We start from the raw sequence: 24,465 nt of genomic DNA, 5'->3' as shown, positions 1-24,465 counted from the left end.
TGGTGAAAATCTGCCCTCCTTTTTAAATGAATTTGGTAATGGAATAGTGATAGGCCTTTCTTAAACCAAATAAAGTTGGCAGTTCTGCTATTTTGCCCTCTTAGCCAACGTGAGAATATGAAAACTATCTTCCTTTCTTTCACAGCCTCATTGATGTAAATCAACTGAGGGGCTAATACAAAAAGTGTTATCAGCTGATAACTAAGCTTTCAAAAGTCCTAGTCATAAAAGGAAAGCAATTGATACTTGCTTTCCAAGTCTGGGTAGGAAAGGTGGAAAAAGGGAGTACACTAGAGAGTATAATAAATGGATCTGACCAAAACATCAGTCCATCTCCATGGCCAAAGCAGAAGAGACTGAATCCAGAAAGTAATTTAAGCTGACTTCATCTCCAGCTTATACATGGAAGATAAGCAGTTTAAGGCTGCAGTGCAGAAAAAAACCTTTATGCAACATTTTGATTGCCAACAGACACTCTTGGAGTGCTTGCAAATGGGCTAAAGACTTAATTAACCCCCAAAGTTATTTATTTTTATTTATTTTTATTTTTTTTTATTTCTATACCGCCCTTCTCCCGCAGGACTCAGGGCGGTGCACAGCCAAAATAAAACATCGTATACAAAATTTAAAAAACAATTAAAAAACAATTAAATAATTTTGGCCCAAATAATTTAAAACGACCCAAATTAAAACCGAATCAATTAAAACTGAGAGGACGGGATCAAGTCAGCCCAGCTAGATGGAATAAGTGTGTTTTTTAGGGCCCGACGAAAAGTCCGGAGGTCTGATATCGTGCGTATCTCAGGGGGTAGGTCGTTCCAGAGGGCTGGTACTGCCACAGAGAAGGCTCTCCCCCTGGGGGTCACCAGCCGGCACTGTCTGGCCGATGGCACCCTGAGGAGGCCCTCTCTGTGCGAGCGAACTGGCCGGTGGGAGGCTACTGGCGGCAGAAGGCGGTCTCGCAAATACCCCGGCCCTAAGCCATGGAGCGCTTTAAAGGTGATCACCAACACCCTGAAGCGCACCCGGAAGACCACAGGAAGCCAGTGCAGCTCGCGCAGGAGAGGTGTCACGTGGGAGTGCCCCGTCGCTTCCATAATCCCCCGCGCGGCCGCATTCTGGACCAACTGTAGCCTCCGGGTGCACCCCAAGGGGAGCCCCATGTAGAGAGCGTTGCAGTAGTCCAGGCGGGAAGTGACGAGTGCTTGAGTGACCGTGCGTAGGGAGTCCCGATCCAGAAAGGGACGCAACTGGCGTATCAGGCGAACCTGATAGAAAGCCCCCCTGGCCATGGCCGTCATATGCTGTTCTAAAGACAGCCGTGCATCCAGGAGGACGCCTAAGTTGCGAGCCCTCTCCGTGGGAGCCAATGATTGGCCCCCAATAGCCAGCAATGGCACCAACTGGCTATATCGGGACGCCGGAAGCCACAGCCACTTGGTCTTGGAAGGGTTGAGTCGGAGCCTGTTTATCCCCATCCAGGCCCGCACGGCCTCCAGGCACTGGGACATCACTTCAAGGGCATCGTTGGGGTGGCCTGGGGTGGAGATGTACAGCTGAGTGTCGTCAGCGTACTGATGGAACTCCACCCCGAAGCCACGGATGATCTCACCCAGCGGCTTCACATAAATGTTGAACAGAAGGGGCGAGAGGACCGACCCTTGTGACACTGTTATGATCCTGCAACTTTTGTTTGGAGGCAAGCTGCCTGCAACCCAGTAGTAACAGGGAATATTGAGACCAATAGCCCTGAATAGACCTGTCCTCTATAAATTTATCCAACTCACTTTAAAACTATCTACACTAGTCATAGTCTCCACATCTCATGGCAACAAATTCTAAAGTTTGGCGTGGTATGTGAAGAAATAATCTAATTTCGTCTGTTCCAAATCTCCTGAGTTCCACCAGATGATCCTCAATTCTAATGTTTTGATAGGAGAAGAACAACTTCCCTCAATGGATGAATGGAAAAAGTGGAGTTAGCAGAGATGGCTAAATTGACTGTTTTGAATAAAGAAAAGGATACAATTAATTTTATTTCTACTTGGAAATTGTTTTTGGACTTAGTGCTTGAGGTGGGGAAAAATGAAACTTTGATTTGGGGTTTTGCTGATTAGATAGGATTGTTATTATAGAAATGGCTAGTATATACTGTATTATGTAAAAGTAAAAAGTTGAGATTCTATGTTATTACCTTATCTACTGCGCAAAAGAATCAGAAATCAATGCTGCTTTTTCTTTTCCCCTCTATCCTACACTTTTTCCTTTTTTCTTTTCCCTTCCCTATTTCCCCACTATTTTCATATTCTTTTATTTCTGTATTTTATATTTTGACAAACTAATAAAAATACTTTACTGAAGAATAAGGGAAATAAAAACTTGTTTTTTTTTCCACCTAAGAAATCTCAAAACCTTTTAGCCTGTTCTCATAGGGAAAATATTCAACCTACTTGGACATTTTTTATTGCCCAATGCTTTTTCCTGCTCTATTAATGTCTTTTTTTTTTCCAAACATGGCGATCACATAAATATGAAAACATAGCCAGAGTAAACACCACAGAACACTTAATTAAAATTAGAAATTCACAATTTATTTCAAATAAAACAATTTCAGGAGGGGAAAATTTAAAGGGCTCTTTCTCCTCTGCCCTCTTCCCCTCCTAATGCCGGAAAAGTGTTGGCAGTTTCTTGAGATTGCTTTCCCCCAAATCTCAGTGAGGGACAGAGCAAAGGCAGCCATGATAATGTAGCACTCTGCGTAATAAAAAAAAAGCTTCCATAGCAGAAGCTACTACCTGAAAATTTGGAACAGTCCAGACTTGAGCAAGCACGTAAGAAGTTTGTTTTGTTTTTACAAAAAGTTACTAAAGTGAAGTTGAATTTTGAAAAACAGAAACACAAGTTTAAATGGATCAAGACAGTACAGTAACAAAAAGTCTTCAGTTCTTTCTGTAACACTAGCATGGCGTTAGGTGTTAAAAGGAAAATTGTGATTTCACTGCTACAGAATGAATGCTAGAAGAGTACAAGCATAAAACGTTACAGAATCTCTCCCTTATCTGCACAGCCTCTACTGCTGTCTGTATGAAAGCTTTTGACGTGTACAGAATTCTACTGGACAGGAGAATTGGATACTACCTACGTGCTTCGGTGTTTACTATCAGGACGTGGTTATTTGCCTTAGCTTTCTGTACCTCTCTTTTAGAAAGCAGGAAGGCAAGTTGTGAGAGGGAATTTTAAAAAGTAAACCAAACTAAGTGAAATAAACATTGTGATCAAGGGTAAGCCAAGCCAACAATCTCAACATGCAGAGGGAAGGATGAAAATAGCTGCCAGGTTGGCTTAGGCTAAGCCTGATAGAACAAGAGGAAGACCAAAACTCCTAGTATAGGATGTTAACCTGCTGTGAGGGAAATGTAGTGCTTTCCCTTTGGCTTAGATGCCCTTTAGTTACAGTCCGTTCCATCACAAAGTGAAATTTTCTAACAAGTTTTTATTTTTTATTATTATTATTATCGTAGGATCACTTTGAAAAATGCTACAGAGTGAAGAGAATATATTTCTAGAGGAAGGACTGTTTTCTGCCAATGATAAAAACTTTTAGATAGCACCCAATCATTGTGCTGTTCTAGAACAGGGAAGATAAGAAAAAGAGGTAGGGAATCCACTGACGTTTAAACTCTGGGATGAATCTATTGATTCCAAACTTAGGAGCAGCTGTGTGGTAACAACTACATGTATTTGTCACCCATCAGCTGAGTAGATTCCTCCTGTCTGTGCAGCCATCTCTCCCCAAACCCTGGAGGGCACAGAGGGCTGACACAGAGACCAAAAGGTGAGAATATTCTCCTGAGCAAGCAGAAGCCCGTCTTCAATATGTTGCATTATGTGATGTGACAATTGTATACTACATCTTAGTACACCAGGTGAGATTGGATCTAAGCATCTGAACAATATGCCAAACGTTGCAGACAGAGAAAATTTTGCCACCGCAAGTCCAGGGGTGAAATGCTACCGGTTCGGACTGATTCGGCCGAACTAGTAGCGACAGCGGCAGGTGGTTTGGAGAACCAGTAGCGGCGGCAGCACGAGGCTCTGCTCACCTGCCTGGTCGTCGTTACTTCCTGGTTTTAACCAGGAAGTAACCTGTTTTTTACCCTCTGCGCATGCAAAGAAGAGTTTGCGCATGCGCAGCGGGTCCAAGCATGCACATGACGCGCGGCGCATGCACTTCCGAACCAGTAGGGAAAGTAAGTAGATTTCACCCCTGCGCAATCGTGATTGTGCTACTGTAAATTCAACCAATCGCAGATATTTGCCAGCTACAGCAAGTAACACCACTCTTCTGCATTGGATAATTCTGAACAAGAAACATGTATGCTTTATCTTAGTTAATTTCATGAGCAGAAACAGCTCAGTCTGAACTTTAAAGTTTCAAGAGAAAAAGACGCTCACCTCCCTCAAAATCTGAACTTTGTGTAAGCAAGCAAGCAAGATCAGGACAGCATTACTGAGGAAATTAGGAAGCCAGCAGTTTTCCCTATTAAGATGCCAATAATTTTGTGCTAACACTGAACAGAATTAACGCAAACAGATATCGTAGTAAGCAGTGTCTGACATACACACTGAACATTTTGCATTTGATAAAAGGTTTTGCCTGCTTCTAAGTTTCAAAGCCCAGCAGTGGTTTTCATGCAGAGAAATTAAAACATTTAAGCCAGAAAAACAAGCATGATCTCTGTTTTTGACAAAGATATGGATTAAAAGAGCAAACCTGCTGAGGTCATCATACCACATATGCTACCAGGGTCCAGTGGAATGGGCAAAGGGAAAGAGCAAGGGTGAATCTGGGTAAAGATCACTTTCTCTGCGTCCCCAACAAGCTTTTTACTTCTTCCACCCACTGGTTTAATCTGAGGTTAGCTGGGAACAGAGAAGCCATATTAGGACTTAGGGTCTAGGAAACAAGCTTATCATTTTCCTTGGAGTGCCTGAGGTAGTAGTGGCAGCAGCAGCAGCTGAATGGAAGATGACGGCTTGGTTGATGACCTCCAAAAGCTAGGACAAAATCTCAAATGCTAATAAAATAACTTTCACCGAAAGGCTAGGAAAACAGGTGTCATAAACAGAAAATAATGATTCTTGTAAAGCTTTCTAATCCCAATCCCAAAGGTCACAAGCAATGCACATAGAAAATCTCAGTGCAACATGCTCTTGTAAACATGGATGCAAGGAAATTCCTGTTTCAAGACATCTCTTGGAGCAGCTTCAGGAAACGGCAGCTCCATCTTCCATTTCTAGACAGATTATCAGCAGAACCAAATATGTATTTTATATAGCTATTTTTATACATTTTAAAAGCTGGCCTCTAATGTGAACTGTTGACATTAAACACATTTCAAGAGTTAACAAACCCCTGCCAGTAAGCAACCACCTATGAATCTTAACAGTAATTATGGACTCCTCCCAATTTTTTTTGCTGGTTACTTTTCAGCTAGCAGCAGAACAGTTTCGAAAACAGTGGTGGCTATTTAGCAGGATCTGACGTATGCTGGTGTGTGTTTTTTGTTTTTGTTTTAATAATAAACTTAACTTTTCCTCAGTATAGTAGGAAAGTCTGATTTTGTTATGGTAGTAGAGATCAACTCTGATGCATCACCTTATAGCCACCTAAAGAATCAGATTGCGCAGGACTGAGCTGCACAGATATGCAAGTTATGGCCCAAACATGGTTGTGTCTACTGCCCTAAACAAAACTAATGTTCACTCTTAATGCTGCCAAGAAGCAAGGTTATGCTCCCTGAACTCCTCCAAGTATTTTAAATCTGGCAGTAGGTAGCAGTCCAGGGAAACAAAACAAAGCAATAAATCCATGCAGGAGATCAACTTCATGTTGATGGGACTAGAACTGTCCCATGCTGTCCCTATTGCTCCAACCCGGTCAAAGAAGAAGAGGAACCTTTCAACAATTATGCTGTCCTTTGGCAACTGCTGATTCTGCTTGGCTCAGGCCCTGTTCATCTCATGCACTCCCAGGACAAGCAAGCAAGAAAGTGCCCAGAAAAGGGGAAAACAAACCAACAGCTGGACTATTTCATAACCTTCATGGCAAAGTGAATTTGGGGATGGGGAAAGAGAAGTAAGCCATTAAGTTTACAAACTGCTTATTGGAAGAAAAAAAAAAAAAGAAACACTCTCCAGTCCCAATTTATTTTTAAAAAGGGGTCTGTGTTATTCTAGAGTTCACTTTGTATCAACCACTGTTGTATCACTGTACAACTGTCGAAAAATTACAGAAGTTTATAATGATCTAATACTATTAACAGCCATTCAGGAGGGGGCGGGGGAAATAAAACTCCCCTCTAAAACAATCCAAGAACTGGGGAATAACATGTCCCAGGAAAAAATGCCAACTGAATTTCAACCTCTACCTGCCAAAAATGAAAAAGCAGAAAACAGAAGAAAAAATAGAAGACCAAGCGGTGGTGCTAGCTCATGTCTGGTTTGCAAGGGGAAGGTGCAGTGATGTCCTCAGCCCTGTTTTATGGAAAGGCGGTGGCCAGTTCCTCTGATTGCTTCCCTCGTTGCTCGCACCGCCATCTTGCTACTTTGCTTTCAGCTCTGTGCCCTGGTAGCTCCTACGGTCTTATGTGTCATGGAAATCTTTCAGCAGAGTCCGCCTCCTCTGCTCAGCAATGTGCATCTGATTCTCCAAATCCTGGGTGGGAATAAAAGGAATAAGAAAGGGGTTATTTCTGTAAACTCTGACTCTGTAACCCGCTTTGAGAAGGGCTGTAAAGCACTGTGAAGTGGTATATAAGTCTAAGTGCTATTGCTATTGTTTATATTGGCTGGGAGAAAATTGATCAACGCTAAAAGGAACTCTAGAGGAAACAAAAACATACTCTTTTATTGAAACAGAAGGAGACTCCTAGCAGTTTTCACCACAACGTATAAAAACATGAAAAACTATCATCCAACAATAGCGAGCACTCACTATCCAAAGAGCCTCCGAAACAGCTCTGTCTGGATATTATTTCATTAATTTCCAGCATTCTCTCTCTCTCTCTCTCTCTCTCTCTCTCTCTCTCTCTCTCTCTCTCTATATATATATATATATATATATATATATATATGTGTGTGTGTGTGTGTGTGTGTGAGTGTGTGTGTGTGTGCGTGTGTGTGTATGTATGTATGTATGTATGTATGAGGGTATCAGCCTAACTGTGTAGAGGGAAGTTATTTTGTAATAAGGCAGTTGCTACCAAAAACATTGCCTGTGGGCTATAGATCCCTTCACTTCCTTGACATGGAAGGTCATTAAAAGATATTGCTAACAAGCACATACTTCATAGGCTGGCATCATATTCCTCATAACAATATATATACAGGTATTCCTTGGCTAACGACCGTTCATTTAACAACAGTTCAAAATTAGAGTGGTCTCAGAAAAAGTGACTTACTCCCTAGACTGACACTTAACAAATGTTGCACTATACTATCCCTGCAGTCATGTGATCACAATTCAGGTACCTGGCAACTGGCATACATTTACAATCGATTACAGCATCTTATGATCATGTGATTGCAATTTGCGAACTTTTCTGCTGATTTCTGGCAAAAAGCACTCTATTGGGGAAGTTAGGTTTGCTTAAACGACAGCATAAAATGTAAAGCAGCCCAAATAATAACATTGCCTTGCACTATCATCCTTCTGGATCCTAAATGCTCAAAGAAAACATTTTTCACTATCTTATGGAAGGCTAGAAAGGAAGTTACTGGGCCACTCTCAGAAAGCAAGGTGTTTTCAAGGAAGAAAGCAGCTCATGTGAAGCAATGCCCATGCCTTTCTGAATTCCTGTAGGGGTGATATCCTTAGTGTCTTGTCTATGCATGCATAAACAATCTGGCAAATTCTATCTGGAAAAGACAGACCCTAAAGTACTCTATAACCAAGGACTTTAATGGTCAAAAACAACATTTTGAATTGGATCTAGATGCCCTCAGTAATCAGTGCAATGCTTCAAAAACAGGAATGGTTATGTTACTATTTCTTTATTTAGTTTATTAGGGACTTTTTTGGATTGATGAGATTTGGGGATTTAAGAAGAGTTAAATAGATATAAATGTAAAGGAAGGAAACTGAATGAATTTATTAGATTAAGTTTATAACAAATATATGATTATTTCTGGTAATTCTTAACAGACCTTTGCTGATTAGGATGAAAGATGAGATTTTATCGATATGCATATAGAGAATGAGGTGACCTATGGGGTGAAGAATTTATTTTTTGTATTTTAAGAGATGGTGATAAATTGTGAAAGGTGTATGTATGCTAGAAATTCTATTTTTTCATTTTTTATCTTTTATAGTCTGAAGTCTGTATCTATATACTCTAAATTTCTAATAAAAATTATTTTAAAAAACAAAAATAGCAGTAGTTTCTCATCCTTTATTATTGAAATCAATTTCTCCTCAGACTTCTGAGTAAAAAATGAGTTCATGACTGAGAAAAGGGGTTGAACTTCGTTTATTACTTACTCCTCTGTCATAACTGTCTGCTCTTTCCACTTTCCATGAGAGATTTTCAATCTCTGCTTCAAGTTGAGCCTGTTGGTATTCAAACTGAAAATCAAACAAAACATTATGAAAAAAAAACCCAGGACTGATATAGGAAAAACTCTTTCTATCTTTCAGCCAAATTTACAGCACAGATTAATAATACATTGTATCTATACACTATTTGCATCTATAGCAGAAGCATTTCAAATTAAGAAAACAGGCAGCCAATTCAATGAACGCAAACAGTTCGAGCAACATAAAAGAATATGAAATTAAGGATGGACAAATCCTTGTTTGTAATTGATTAGACTTGGGCATGTTTGTTCTTTATTCTCCTATATCATATTTATAGTAATAATATTCATTAAGGCTTATAAGAACTTTCAATTATTGAAAGCCTGGCTGAAAACTAGTAGAGTTAGGATGTGCTAGTGACAAATATTTAACATTTTCTTCAGTACTCATTATACTTATGACAGGTCATTTGCCCATTAACATGCTTTTTAAGGCATATACACAGATATCCCAAGACCAAAAGCAAAACCCCTTAATTTATTAGAACTGTATTGTTTCTTCCCCTTCCAAGCTTGGAAGATTTTATCTGTGGCTTCCAAGGGCCTCCCCTCCCATCACTTCCAAAGAATCAAAAAGCTCAGCTTCAGTAAATGAAAGCTACCATGTGGTTTTAGGCCATTTTTAGATATGGATTTGTTTAAGTCCCAACTTTGTTTTTTTTTTCATTGTTCTTTAAGAATTTCAGTTATCATTCAATACGCAGAACTACATGGTCTTACCAATTTCTTCCTCGGACCAGATTCCATGTAGTAGGCATATGGATAGGTGTACTGTAGTGTATAACGACACTGCAATTTTTAAAAAAGGAAGTAAGATTAGCAAGTTGTACTCGTGAACTAGGCCAATAGAGCTATCTGCTGTTCTTCTCCAAATTTCAGGGGCAGCAGTCCATATATGTATTATGATATGAAAAAGCAGCCCCTATTAGCAGTTGCTTCTATCTACGATACTGTAATACACAGGACACAATATGAAGTTGCAGTAACAGCAATAGCATTTAGACTTATATACCGCTTCAGTGCTTTACAGCCCTCTTTACGGTTTACAGAATCAGCTTATTGCTTCCAACCACAATCTGGGTCCTCATTTTACCGACCTCGGAAGGATGGAAGGTTGAGTCGACCTTGAGCCGCTCATAAGTACCGTATTTTCCGGCATATAAGACGACTGGGCGTATAAGATGACCCTCGACTTTTCCTGTTAAAATATAGGATTTGGGCTATACTCGCCGTATAAGACTACCCCTCTTCCAACGCACACCAAATATAAATTAAAAAACATCAACTGGCTCACCCACAATGTAAAAGCAGCTGTGCTAGACCCAAAATGGCCCCTGCAACAAGCAGGAACCTCACACAGCCACAAAAAGCCCAAAAAAACAACTTTCACACTTTACACACACACAACACAACTGGCTCACCCACAATGTAAAAGCAGCTGTGCTAGACCCAAAATGGCCCCTGCAACAAGCAGGAACCTCACACAGCCACAAAAAGCCCCAAAAAACCAACTTTTACACTTTACACACACAAAATTCCACAAACATCTTTGTGAGATTTTGTGTGTTTGTGTAGTTAGAGTGAAACACTACAGAAACACACTAAATCTCAGAAAGCTGCACAAACATTATTTTATTTTATTTTTATATGAAAGCTAAATTTAAAACTTCCTAAACTTTAAATGGCTAGGTCTAAAAAAGAACAACTAAAAAAAACCCCAATTAACTATTTTTTTTAAAGCTCCCAAAGGGGAAAAAAACTTACCCAATAGGACAAGGGTCTCCAACCTTGGCAACTTTAAGACTTGTAGACTTCAACTCCCAGAATTCCTCAGCCAGCTTTGTTTTGCTGGCTGAGGAATTCTGGGAGTTGAAGTCCACAACTCCCTGCCTGCTTGATTGCAGGCAGGGAGATTCAGTTGCTTGCTGATGCAATGGATTGCAGGCAAGCGAAGCAAGGCAAGCGTTGCAACTAGCAGCTAAGGTAAGCAAGCTGGAGGGGGGAAAACTTTTTTCCTTTTACGTGGCTCTGGCGATCCCAGCTGCGTTGCCTAATTAGCAGGCAATGCAGCTGGGATCGTCAGAGCTTGGATCGCCAGAGCCATTTAAGGCTCGTCAGAGCCTTTCGGGCTGGTCTGCCTGGTTACAGGAGAACGACACCCGGCGTATAAGACGACCCCCGACTTTTGAGAAGATTTTCATGTGTTAAAAAGTCGTCTTATACACCGGAAAATACGGTAAGCTATATTCGTGAAAGCAGAAGACAATAGAGCTCCTCTTTTCCCAGGTTTGTGGTGGTGGTGGTAGTAGTAGAAGCATCAAGAACAGAACAGAATGTGCTCCTACACCTCAACCAATCCCAGGTGAACTTAATCTAGTTTTCAGCTGTAGGTTCAGATCAGAGTACTGAACAACACACAGTAACTCCTTTGATAATATCCATTGCACCTAGTTGTCGTTTACAATCAGAGTTAGTGTTCCATAGCTATATAACCCATGAACCCAGCAATATACCCTAACCTACCACCCACCCCCGCCCTCAGGTATTTTGACAAAGCTGATTTACAGATAGTTACCTTGGCTAGGAGTTTTGCTGCATTCTGTAAATACTGCCAATCTATCCACGTTCCCAAGTTGTTCATGACTCTTTCTTGGATTTTTTCTTGAATTCTCTGGTATGTCTGCGCCTCCAGCTGTAAACTCTTGTTGTGGTTTTCCCACTTCACAGTGGAGAAAAGGAATAAAAATGAACATGTTTATTGGAAAAGCAAGCAAAAAACCTAACTGAGATCCAGCAGAAAAGGATAGTTTTCCATACTAAGCACTTCTAGTATCAAAAAGTTGTATTATGCTGGGGGGGTGGGGAAAGCATTCCAATCACCTTCTAAAAGCAAGCTGTTTTTTGACAATGGGCTCTTAAAAAAGGCAAGGCAATTTATTTATCCCAGCATTCCCATTTGGTATGTGGTATAATTGGCTAGTTCAATTACAGAGCTGGAAAGCAAAGGTCAACCCAGACAGGAAGCACACAGCTATAAATGGCAGCTCTCCTCCAATATTCCACTTCTTTCTTTCACTGCTCCAGATCCTCTTTTATGACACTCATCTTCCCATCCACACCTGCAAACCTCAAGCTACATACCTGTTCTGGCATAATTACTGAACACAGCCAGTAGCTGAGGAATGTGAAGGTCCTCAAATTGACAAGAGTGGTGCCCTTTCTCCTAGAGTTCTGGAAAGCTCTTACAAACCTGGTTTTGGTCCTAGGCCTGGGATTGATATATTAATGTACGACTGCATTTGGGTAGGGGAGGGGGCTGTTCTGTGTTGTATGTAAGATTTAGTCTTGGCTGTCTGCTTGGTTTAATGTTTTATCTGTTTTATGGATTTTCAGGTTTTGTATGCTGCCCACAGACAGAGAGCTAGTAAATTTGAATAAAATAAATAGTTGTGCAATCTACTGAATGCTATTTTGTCATCTTTAAAAAATTACCTCAAATATTGTTTAACTACATCTGGAATATCTGGTTAGCTACGTAATTGTCCTTAGTGCCCTCTGAGCTTGGTTGTTTGCTTGACCCAACTAGGTAATATCATCAGTGAATGTGGGTTTGTTCCTTGTTTACATACACTACCTTGCTCTGCCAGTTTTGGTAAGGGTGTAGTTCTCTCCTTGGTAGTTCCTTGATTAGGGTATTGTTTAACTGTTTGTCTGATATTAATCCCTGCTTATCTCAGCGTGGGATGCTGAAAAGGATATTCTTTGGTCATTAGGGAATTCCTGGATGCTTGGCATTCAGTCAAATCAGCCATTAATAGACACATAGGGATAAACTACATTTACACTCCATTGAAAAGAACAGTAAAAAAGCTAAGAAGGAACCAAAAGGAACAGACTGATTTTGGGGGGGGGGGGAATACTGATAAGGCTATTTTTATTGACAGAACAAGGTGAGAAATTATCTAATAGGCTCTTGAAGTTTCTCTCTCTCCTCAGAAGCGCCTTCAGAGAGGTTGCCGCCCCCCCAGATTTTTTGGAGTAATTGGGAGGGCAGCCACAAGCAATAAAAAAAGTGACATTCAACTCACACAGCAATGAATTTCATCCATATATCTTATTTCTAAGAGCAGAAACTAGAAAGTCACCATTTTAAAATTGGTTGCACATATATGGATACAGAAAATGGTTTAAGCATATCTGGGGCAAATCTGTAAGATAGCAAATGTACTTTTATGGGAGGCAACATTTCAAAAGAAGCAATCCAATTTCAAAAGTGTAGCACTATTTCTGCTGGACCCCATAAAGAAAAAAAACTCCTGTTACAAGAATTATCTAGGAAGACATTTACGTCTTGAAAAATAAACTTAAGGATTCAGAATTTTGTTTTGTGGTCATCCTGTTATCACAGAATGTAATGCTTATCACATAGACCTCTTGACGTTAATCCTTGTGCCTCTGCACAAGGCAGGATGCCCTGAAAAGTTTATAGTTAGCTTTGGCTAAGGAGACATTTCCTACCCTCTCAAAATAGAACAAGTACTTCTTGAGGGCCTCCCTGGCCTGTGCTTGCTGACTCTGATTTACAATATCAGGATTCTCTTTGTACCGACTGCATTCATAGTATTCGCTGCCATGAGTCTTCCAGTCCCCTAGACACATCCAGCAAAAGTCTGCAAGAGATAAGAAGGCAAAAGCTAGTTAATAGAAAAACATCCATCTTATGGAAACCTAGAGCAGCCTAAGGGGCTGTGCTGAGCAGGCTATTGAACGAGTCCCTTAGAACAGTAATCAAAGGGCCACAAATGCTTTAATGGATCAGCAGGATAATATTTAAAGTAAAGAACAGGAAAATATTTTCCCAGTTCAAAAAAGCAGTTGTTACCCACTTACCGTGCTTGCATTTGGAACATTGCTGGAGGAAACAGAGAGAAAAAAAGAAGAAGTTAACAAACCACAAAGTTTTCATCTAAAAATCAGATAAAATTTTAAAGGCGATTCTTACGCTTATTTAGAAACTGCTCACCATGTGATTGCAGCCACCATTCTTTTCAATACAGATATTGCACTTGGGACACTGAGAAGAAAACAAGAGAGTAACATGAAACGTAACAAAAGTTTCCCCCCTACTTCATATGCCTTCCAGGTTTCCACTCCATTTGGCCTCCATTTTTTTTTCTGTAATTGTGGAGTCTTCATTCTGCTCTTCATAAGAACACAGAAGTTTGCCTTGTAAAGAAAACCACTAATCTATCAAGCTACGGTAATGGCTTTCAAACTGGAGCCTTTTCTAGCACCGCCTGGAAGTGCCAACACTGAATCTGAGCCTTTTTCCACACAGAAAACATGTTCTATGATTCAGCTAAGGGCTTTATTTTAAATTCTTTCGATTATATCTCCTTAATTAAACACACACATATATATATATATGGGCCATATTTCAATAAACAATGGAAACTTTTCACTTGGAAGATGCAGGGTTTTGAACCAGGCATTTTAACAGATGAGGGGGGAGGGAGTCTTGTGTTTCTCTTTGTGTTTTGTAATCCATCCGTATCCCAACCAATCCAATACTTTTGCAATGTTCTTCTTTCGGTTGACATGCTGTTTATTAATATTACAATCCAAATCCTTTTAGATTTTTTTTTAAATGTAATGTTCAGTCTTCCCTCTCCATAAAAATGGATCTTCTCATTCTTTTAGTATGTATCTTAGATCAGTGGTGTCAAACTTGCGGCCCATGGGTCTGATGCATCACGAGCAGGCCACACCCACCCTGGCTCCACAAAGGCAAAAAATGTCACGATACGTCACGTGATGTGATTGAGTTTGACACGAGTGTCTTAGATGATTCCGCTAATCTTACTTTTCTGCTCAGGATAGCAATTCTCTTATTACCTTGGAAGGGGAGAAACATATGATCTAATCTTTTCTTTTGGGAGATGCAATACATTTAATAAACGTATGAGCAAATGTATTATCAAGCAACTTGATTATATGCCATCATGTCAGTGTTGACTATTAGCAACAACGCAGATTTTCCACAACAGCATTTGTTCCCAAGCTGGTGTATCAGGTCTTCCAATGTGTACTTATTACTGTTGTAACTGAGTCCATCCACATTGCTTCTGGTTGGAACTCGCAATATCCCTTTTTTCCCTTTCACCCTCTTTCCATTTTGGCTTTTGTTTATTTGGGAGATAAGTGGCAAATGACAAGATAAGTGGGCAAAGAGGGGACGCAAGGAGGAATCTTTTGCGGGTTGTGTGCCAGTTATGCCCTTTCCTGGACCAACAATCCCTACTCACAGTCATTTATGCCCTAGTCACTTCCCGTCTTGACTATTGCAACACGCTCTACTTGGGACTGCCCTTGAAGAGCATCCAGAAGCTCCAGTTGGTGCAAAATGCAACAGCTCGCATGGTTTTGTGCAGACCCCGGTGTGCACATGTATTACCTCTCCTGCGGGAGCTGCATTGGCTGCCCATTTGCTTCCAGGTGCAATTCAAGGTGCTGGTTGTCACCTTTAAAGCCCTTCACGGCTTGGGACCAGGTTATCTGAGGGACAGTCTCTTGCCGGTCACATCTACCCGACCCATCAGAGTGGGGAGGCAGGGAATATTATGGGTCCCATCCCCGAGGGAGATACACCTGGAGGGACCCAGAAGGGCCTTCTCCGTGGTGGCTCCCTCTCTCTGGAACATCATTCCCCCAGAGATCAAAACGGCCCCCACTCTAATTCTCTTCCGGAAGGCGCTGAAGACTGGTTCTGCCAGTGGGCCTGGGGAACTCAGAGCGGGATGGAGCCCATTAAATAGCTTGTGTGATCTGCTGTCGCCGGGGCGGAGGGTAGGGATGATTTTATTATATTATATTAATTTATTTGATTATTTTTATTATTTTACATGTGGTTTTATATTCTGTAAGCCACCCTGAGTTGCCATGGGTGAATAGGCCGCAATATAAATTCAATAAATAAATAGATAAGTAAAATAAGCACTTCAGATATAGGACATATAATTAAATGACCAACCCCTCCATTAATAGCCAAACAGAGATTTGTTTGGAACTACAAATACTTAAAAGTGTCCCCTCCCCAACACACTTACATCTTTAGTGTGAGCGCTGATGTAGTTAGCTGTTTCAGAGTCATCTGCACACTTAGTGAGCCATTTTCGGATGGTAGCACAATCTGTAGGAGCGTGGTACATCTGCCGACATTTGAAACTTAAGCAAAAAGAAATTTATGTCCAGTTTAAAGAAAATCTATTACTTGTAAGCAAATACTATTTGAAAAAGACAACGGCACCCATACGCAAAGCTTGCATTCCTAATACTTCTGCATAAAAACTGAGTGGAGTTGTATGTATCCCACTTAATAGCAGAATTTGGCAGTAGAAAGTAGAGTACAATATCCTGAGGAATGTTATCACAGTATCAACACAAATAAATCCAGTGCAGGATGGCAGCCTCTTCACTGAAGGTCATGGACTGTAATCTATCACACTGGTCTAGAGTGCGCTGGTAGATAAAAGATATTTTTGATTGGCTGAAAGTCACCTGACTAGCTTCTATGTCTAAGGAAGGATTAGAACCTGGATTTCCTCACTTTTAATCCAGCATCTTAAATGCTATACTACACTGATAACTCCCTACATCTTTTTATTTCACTTAGAAAAAAAAGCCAAAATAGCACAAAACCTCTACATATGCTGATGTTTAAATTAGCATGGGACAGTTTCCACTTTTTTTGTACAGACCATATATACCCCTAGCTTTTAGAAATGGCAGTGAAATAGTGGGATCATCAAAAGGAGGTTATACGATCCATAAGCTACATATATCTCTCCAAATCATATTTACAACTACCAAATGCTACTTTTACTGCCCTTTTCCCATCACATTCAATCTCTTTGATTCTAAATGCTGGCATTTGCAGAATGAAGTTGATTTGCATAACCGCTGCTCATTCCTTATAAAATTACTCAGAGGTTTATTAGTTCTTGTTGTCCACTTGTTCTCACAACTCTGTAATAATATTACAACCCTGTGAATTGTAATAGCAATTCACCTATTCACAGTTTAATCTTCAAAACAGTTAATCATTTGCCTGCTTCTTCAAGCCACATTAGACTCTCAAACCTATCTATACCCAAGGAGCTGGATGGCAAATTCAGTTTGACAGTCACTTCTGTCACTGCTGCATTTGTTCAGGCTGTTCCTCCTTTCAAGAAGGTATTTTCTATTTTTCCCATCTCTATCATTTGTGTCCATCAAATATGCAATGTCCCTTTCTTACCAGAAAACCTCATTACAGCGATTGCACTGCACTCGGCGGGCTTTGGGCTCCTGTACTTGTATGACCATAGGACAGTCAGCGCCAGGACAGAGCTGCAGCTGGAAATGGCTCTGTGGGACAAACATTGTAAGTCTGCTTTAAAAATTATTTTAGAGAACTCCATCGAAACAAAACTGTATCTGGTTTTAAGTGAGGTGGATTTTATTTTTGGAGGACCAATTGTTTTTTTCTTCTGGGAAAACGTTTAAGGAAGCCTTCCCAGGAAAATATACTTTTGAAATAAATATAAGGAAAACATGGGAGTAGACTGCTCTCCATTGAGAGAGACTCTTCCACAGAATTGGTGCTGCTACCAAAAAGAAGGGCCTCCGAAAGCGGGGAATCAGGAACAGTTTTCTTTGGAATGAACTGAAAGCTAGAGCTAATTCCGATTACAGCAAGCAGTCTTACGGCTAAAAACTACAGGTAGTCCTCGGCTTACAACAGTTCATTTAGTGACCCTTCAAAGTCACAATGGCACTGAAAAAAGTGACTTATGACCATTTTTCACACTTACCACCCTTGCAGCATCCTCATGGTCACATGATCAAAACTCAAAACGCTTGGCAAGTGGTTCATGTTTATGACGGTTGCTGTGCCCTGGGATCATGTGATCCCCCTTTTGCGATCTTCTGACGAGCAAAGTCAATGGGGAAGCCATTGACTTTAACAACCGTGTTACTAACCTAACAAATGCAGTGATTTGCTTAACAACTGTGGCAAGATAAATCATAAAACGGGGCAAACTCACTTAACAAATGTTTCACTTAGCAACATAAATTTTGGGCTCAATTGAGGATTACCTGTACAGGGCTTTGAAGTCAAAACTAGCATGTCTCCAGAAGCCAACTGGAAGCCATGGCAAAGGCCTGATGCAGGGGTGAAATGCTCCCGGTTTGGACTGGATCACCCGATCCGGTAGCAATGGCGGATGGTTCGGAGAACTGGTAGCAAAAATCCCTGTCCCACCCCCATGCCCAGCTGAGCCACGCGATCATCAGAGGCTTTTTTTTTAATTTTTAAAAGCATTTTTTCTACAACCTCTTCGGCTGAAAAAATGCTTTTAAAAGAAAAAAAAAAAGCCTCTGATGATCCCGTGGCTCAGCTGGGATTGTCAGAAGCTTTTAAAAGTATTTTTTCTACCTCTTCAGCTGAAGGGGTTGTAGAAAAAATGGTTTAAAAAGTAAAAAAAAAAAAAAAAGTTGGCCACACCCACCCAGTCACATTACCCCCCACCAAGCCATGCCCACAGAACTGGTAGTAACAAATCTTACATTTCACCACTGGCCTGATGATAGGTATAACATGCTCCCAACCATAGGTGACAGTCAACATATAAGGCCGATATACTCTGGTCTTATCAAGAGAATGTAAACAAAGAAATGGGCTAAGTATGCTCAGCGTGGCTCGTCTTCTTCCTCAGATCTGCTTGGCTGAACCATTTGCATGTCCTTCCCTTGGGGAAGAACCTGTTTCATGGCTGTCGGTCCAATCACTTCCTAGAGGCCAGGGTTTTTCCCAAAGCTGTCATTTCCCCCTTTCCTGTCTTCGGTCTTGCATGTAGACGTTGTCTCTCTGGGACTTCTCTTTGTCCAGGGCACCCCCCCTCCCCCAATGGACTTTTCTTCTCTCTCTCCAACTGGAGTTCAATAACTTGCTCCACACACTCATGTAACTTCACTCTCCAGCCACTCTGTTCTACAGTCTCCTTCTTTTCTCTCTCACTCTTAAATTTTCAGCCAGACTGCAGCACATCCTCCAGTAACTGAGGAGGTGGGTGTGTCCCCAAAGCTTTCACACTTACATACCACTCTGGACTAATAGGATTGCTGTCTCTACAGCTTCCCACAACAGCTCTGGCTAGCAGCTAGGAGAACTTATTGGCCTGCATGACAGTGCAGCTACACTTCAAGGCTAAACTGTAGCCTCTTCTTCACTTTTCTCTCTTCGTTTGATGGCTCACGCCAGCACACAGCTACCGCTCCAGAGCACTAAAAACTGTAGGCCACACAGTAACTTTACCAGATGGTAATGGGGACATACGTTATTGTTCTGGTGCACTTACCAAGGTTGAAAAAGTTCTTATGCCATGGCTTCCACCTCTTTTAGCAGGAGCCATGAGTGCAAAAGGACCCTAGTTTGCAAATCTGGTTCTTCAAGGATAGTGCTGACCAGTCCAGAATAAACACTGATCTGTTTTGTTTGGCTTCACCATCAGAATTTTCTGTCCCATCCAAACCCTGACAATCAGTTAAGGTATCAAGGACATTTCTCACCTAATCTGGGTAGCAATGTTAAGCATGTTGTTGACTGTTTCACAACCTACAAGTAAGTCATTGCCTGACAACCACAACTGGGGCCAGAATTTGAGTCACTAAGCAATGCTCAGTGACTTGTCAAATAAGTCACCACATGACTGGACTTGATTTTATGACCATTGTTGCTGTGGTCATTAGGTGAATTCTTTGGCCATTGTCAATCACATTGGAATCCCGCTTTCCCAATTCCCTTAGCTTATTAGAAGCCAGCCAGGAAGATCTCAAATTGCAATCACATGACCGCAGGACACTGCAACCCTTATAAAGGTGAGCCTGTTGTCAAGTGCCTACATTATGGTCACTGTGACAATGGGAGTGGTGCAACAGTGATAACTTTAAGGAAGGGTCATCAGTCACTTTTTCCAAGGACACTTTTAACTTCGAACCACCCTTAAACAACTGGCCATAAATTGAGGATTACCTGTATCAGATAATCTCTGTCAGCAACTACATGTAGATGCTGAAGGACAGGGAAAAAGGACCAACTCCTGAAACACCCCACATGACAGGGGCCACCAAGAGGACTTCTATCCCCCCCTTCCCCGACTGGAGCCACTTGTTGAGAGAAAAGCAAAGCTATCGCAAAGCAGGTTTCCAATTCCCAATGCCAGAATAAAAGCCCTTCAAACAGAACGGAATTTTCCAAAAGCAAATGAAACTTTTTAAGGAAGTGCATGATGCAGTCTTAAGTTTACAGGTACATAGCTTACAGACAAATTCACAGAAATTGATCTGGGGTTATTTCCTTAATGCATAAAACAGAGAGTGTTGAACATAAAGTGACAAATGATACCTCAATGTAGTCCCTGAAGAGGTAGCGTCTGTATTTATCTTTCAGCTCCTCACTAGGTAGCAGTGGAAACACAAAATCTTCTGGAGTTCGAAGCAAACAATCCTGAGCCATGCAGGAGACACCTAGTAAAAAAAAAAAAAAAAAAGCCAAAAACAGAGACCTGAATGACACCAGTGACCATTATTGTTTTTTAAAAAATCTTCAAATACTATCCAATTTCACAGAATTTCTGGAAAGCTGGCTCTGAAAAGACTATTGTCAGAACTGTTCAGCAATGGAAAACATTATCCTTCTTAATCAGAAACAGCTGAAAAAGAATTCAGTGAGAACAGTCCATTCAAAGAAGGTAGGATATTAATTTCTGGGAGACAATCCAAAGGGCCAAGAGACAGCTGTTGTCAACCCCACAACCCAAGATAAAATCTGCTGCTATCCAAAGAAGACTTAAAAAGAATGCAAGACGTTCCCCTTGAACTGCTCCATTTCTAAGATTGTGAGAAGATATACCAGCAGCAGAAAGCAGTACATAGAGATACCAGTGTACCCCAAAAGAGCCAAATGACCCATTGCTTTGCGCTTACCAACTCCCACTCCATCTTTGACAAGTACGGTACAATGCTGCTCCCAACAGCTGCGGCAAAACTGATGCTGACAGGCTAGAGATAATAGGTTTTCCTTTCGAACCAACTGCATGCAAACTGCACAGTGCTGGGAGGAATGTACCATGGCCTGTTTGAGAGAGAGAGAGAGAGAGAGAGAGAGAGAGAGAGAGAGAGAGAGGGAGGGAGGGAGGGAGGGAGGGAGGGAGGGAGAGAGAGACTGAAATTATTGGTAAAGAAGTGGAATTATAATAGCCTGTTTAAATAAAGTAAATGCCTTTAAATGTCAACATATTGGTTAGAAAAGCTGTGACCTATCGTGATATCTCAAATTCAGTTCTGATTTATTGTCAGGAATAAGCAGTGCCTTCCTTGTGTTTATGTGCATACCACAATCACTATACATAGGACATTAAAGTGGCTACTCCCTTCATCAGCTTAATTTCAAACTGGGCAACTCCCACTGAAGAAGAAACTGCAACATATATAGACCAGGAAGGCAGCACCACAACTTTGCCAAATCGAGATAAAGTTAATGACATTTCCATTAACTTTACAATGATTACAATTGTAAATATACAATGATTATATTTACAATGTAAATATATCGCTCACATAAAACAAAGCATAGTACATAAAGCTGTACTATGCTAAAGGAGTTTTACAAGACAAGAGAAACAATGTTTGAGGGGATGGGGGCTTCCAACTTTCCACAGAACAGCAGGAGGCCCTCCAGTTAGTAACATCGTATGCAAGGGATGGCATTCTTTTTTCTCCCACATGTCTTTTTCAGAGCTGAAATTATGGGGATGGGAACAGATGACCTATAAACCACTTCAATTTATACCCTTAAAACATCCTCAAATCCTGAGAACAATCCAAAATTTCATTATTTAGTTAGTTAGTTCAGGGTTGGTGGGCAAGAATAGAAATAAAGGTAGTCTCACTTCCAGAAACTCATGTTCTCTTTTGCATCCCAATCTTAGTTTTCACTATTAAACAAATATAACGTCACCAAAAGTTGGCCATTTTGCCACTAAATTCTAACAGTGCAATTCAGGGTGCTGAATGGGAGGGCACATGCCGCTTGAAGACTGCCTATTCTTCTTCTAGGAACTGTGTTAATCAGACCCTAGCAAATTATTATATACAATGAGAGGTGCGGCTATATTTTATATGTTACATATGACTTGCTTCATAATACAGGTAGGCCTTGGGATTGCTGTCACCAAGTGCCGTGGTTGTAAAACACATGATGTGACCATGCAAGAACCTCAAATGATTTTTTGCCAGTTTCCCCATTGACTTTGCTCGTGGGAGGCAGGGAACATATGAAATTGTGATCATGTAACCATGGCTTGCTGCTACATCGTAATCACAAATTGAAGAGGCTGTGATAAAGAACTTCAAGGACAATCCATAAGTATCGCTCATACTGCACCATTGTAAGTTTTGAGCGGTTGCTGAATGGGTGGTCATTAAACAAGGTTGACCTGTATACAGTATATAATAGATACAATGGTAAAGAGCTGATTTACAATCAATAGTGACACCTACACAAATTCACATCTCTCAAAAGCAATAATCCCAGTCATAACAAGCAAGATCTCCATTTAATGAGATGAATCACTATTACTTTGTAATACTGGCATATTATTACTATGGCAATTATGTTTTCCTATTTCAAAAACTTTGAAAACAATCTTTTAAATTATTCAATTCTATTTAGAATACAATGGAAATACAAAAATGTTTTGAGCAGAAAGTATCTGCTCAAATAAGATTGTAATCAATCTTATTGTAATCAGTCTTATTTGGAATAAAGAATAACTGCTTAGCATGTTTGAATTACATATATTCAAAATATATATTTAATAAATGTACGTGCTACCTACCTCACTAACCAGAGTGACTCTTGGCGGCTTATAAATACTTTTTAACACCAAGTACCTTAGAAAATCTATTTACTCACGTGTTTGAATGAGGCAGGCTGAACCCTTGCTTCCACTAGCAACTGAACTGAATTAGATGTGTGCCTGAGAGCCAGAAAAAAAGTAAACTTTAGACAAACATAGGGCCACACCTGTGAAATTAATGAATTCATCAGGTCATAATCTTAAATCACTAAATAATCAACTTTTTCTGACAAAGCCAGCCCATGGAGGTTAACAAAAACATTACTAATAATAAAATCTAATGCAAAATAACCAATATCATAAAGCAATTATAGTAGTAAATTTTAAAAACACATAAAAATATAGGCATTGGCATAAAATATTGTTGTTAAACATTACAAAAATTAAAATGGAGGAAAGTTTCAGTTGAACAAATACATTTCCGGGTTACTGTTAAATATAGTCAGAGAAGCAGATTGAACTCTGGAGAAAGAAATTCCAAAATTCCAAATTGTAGCTTTTGGAATATACATTTAGGGGCAATCATTCATTTAAATAAGTGAGTCTCAACTATATGGAGATGTATGTCTTGAACCTAACTTGGAAACCTATGGAAAACTAGCACAAATAAGAGCAGGACTGTGTTGCTTGCTTTCATCTGAAGCAAAAAACAGAAATATGGCCTCTGCATTCTATATCCAACTGCAATTTTTGGGTTTGGCACATATTACATCAATTTAAAAAAAGATCACCAATCCATGGATTGGATATTTCCAAAAATGAGATCAGCTGAAGAATCACATGAAATTGGAAATAATCTTAAACACAAATTCAAAAGTATTTTAAGAGGTAGTGAAGAATTATCAAGCAAAATGCTGTGCAACAAAGGCGGTAATCTTCTTTTCAGCTGAGATCATACTCAGTGTTTTATGGCTACACTCCAAAAATGGATCCAGAAGACAGGGACATAGCAAAATCAACAGTTCTGTTACAGGAGAGTTGTGAGTCAGGGAGAGATATGTATACACAGGCACACTTTTTGAATTTATGCCATTCTAAATATTTTTCAATGCTCAGTTTCTAATTCTAATCTTAATACCAATCTTAGTACCAATACTATTCTGAAACACAGCTTGCTACAAAATGCAAGTGTGTGATTTGCTACCCATTCCGATGGCTGATGAAGAGAGAGCTTCACATCAAAACCTCAGGATGATGGAATGTGTAGCCAGAGATGTTACATTCCCCCACCATATAGGGTCAGATGACTTTAATGCCCTTTAGCTATAAAGACAGTAGAGATACCGTTTCCCCCCGAAACTAAGACTTCTCTGGATAATACATGCAATAAAATAAGCCCCCCTCCCCCGCAAAATAAGCCCCCAAACTACTTACACACATGTGAAGCTGGTCCTGCCATTTCCTCTGGTTGCTTGCCACGCAAACATGATATGAGGAGGCGAGGCCGGAAGAGGGGGGGAAAGGGGAGGGGGAACATGCCCCATGCACCCCACATGCCCTTACTGTACCTACCGGTAATGCTGATGGCTGCCGCAAAAAGAGCGGCAGGCCAGCTACGCGCCTCGTACTCCACTCCTGCCCCTTGCTTAGCAATCCTCCCCCTTTAGGGATGCAATTTGGAGGTGGCGGGTGGGGCAGGGGAGAAGCAGGACACACTTCTTACCTTTCCAGCTCCGTCGCATTCCTCGCCGTTGTGTCCAGGGAAACGTTGTAAAAAAAACCTTCTCGCGAGTTCAATCAAACTTCTCACACTCGCAAGAAGTTTTCTTTTACAACGTGTTTCCCTGGACACAATGGCGAGGAACACGATGGAGCTGGAAAGGTAAGACGCACTTCTCACCCGCCCCACCTGCCACCCCCAAATTGC

The 24,465-nt window shown here is 40.7% G+C and overlaps 1 protein-coding gene across 3 annotated transcripts in view; it reads right to left on the bottom strand.

Moving 5' to 3' along the window:
• Nucleotides 1-2,569: 2,569 nt before the first annotated feature.
• ARIH2 (ariadne RBR E3 ubiquitin protein ligase 2) overlaps nt 2,570-24,465 on the bottom strand; it is a 38,718-nt gene continuing 16,822 nt past the window's right edge. For all 3 annotated transcript variants that reach the window (XM_034431683.3, XM_034431684.3, XM_087883785.1), the window contains exons 4-15: nt 22,655-22,718; nt 20,665-20,812; nt 20,084-20,205; nt 16,934-17,043; nt 15,744-15,861; nt 13,661-13,711; nt 13,528-13,549; nt 13,156-13,307; nt 11,213-11,356; nt 9,358-9,426; nt 8,543-8,626; nt 2,570-6,718 (exon numbers count right to left, since the gene is read on the bottom strand). In XM_034431683.3, the coding sequence (XP_034287574.1) occupies nt 6,647-6,718; nt 8,543-8,626; nt 9,358-9,426; nt 11,213-11,356; nt 13,156-13,307; nt 13,528-13,549; nt 13,661-13,711; nt 15,744-15,861; nt 16,934-17,043; nt 20,084-20,205; nt 20,665-20,812; nt 22,655-22,718 (1,156 nt within the window). In that variant the 3' untranslated portion in view covers nt 2,570-6,646. The remainder of the gene's footprint in view (nt 6,719-8,542; nt 8,627-9,357; nt 9,427-11,212; nt 11,357-13,155; nt 13,308-13,527; nt 13,550-13,660; nt 13,712-15,743; nt 15,862-16,933; nt 17,044-20,083; nt 20,206-20,664; nt 20,813-22,654; nt 22,719-24,465) is intronic.

Source organism: Pantherophis guttatus, chromosome 2 (assembly GCF_059756535.1).
Source record: "Pantherophis guttatus breed Tessera chromosome 2, ASM5975653v1, whole genome shotgun sequence".
Classification (NCBI taxonomy): Eukaryota; Metazoa; Chordata; class Lepidosauria; order Squamata; family Colubridae; genus Pantherophis; species Pantherophis guttatus.
Note: the sequence above shows the minus strand (reverse complement) of the source record. Positions and strands in the feature narration are given on the sequence as shown.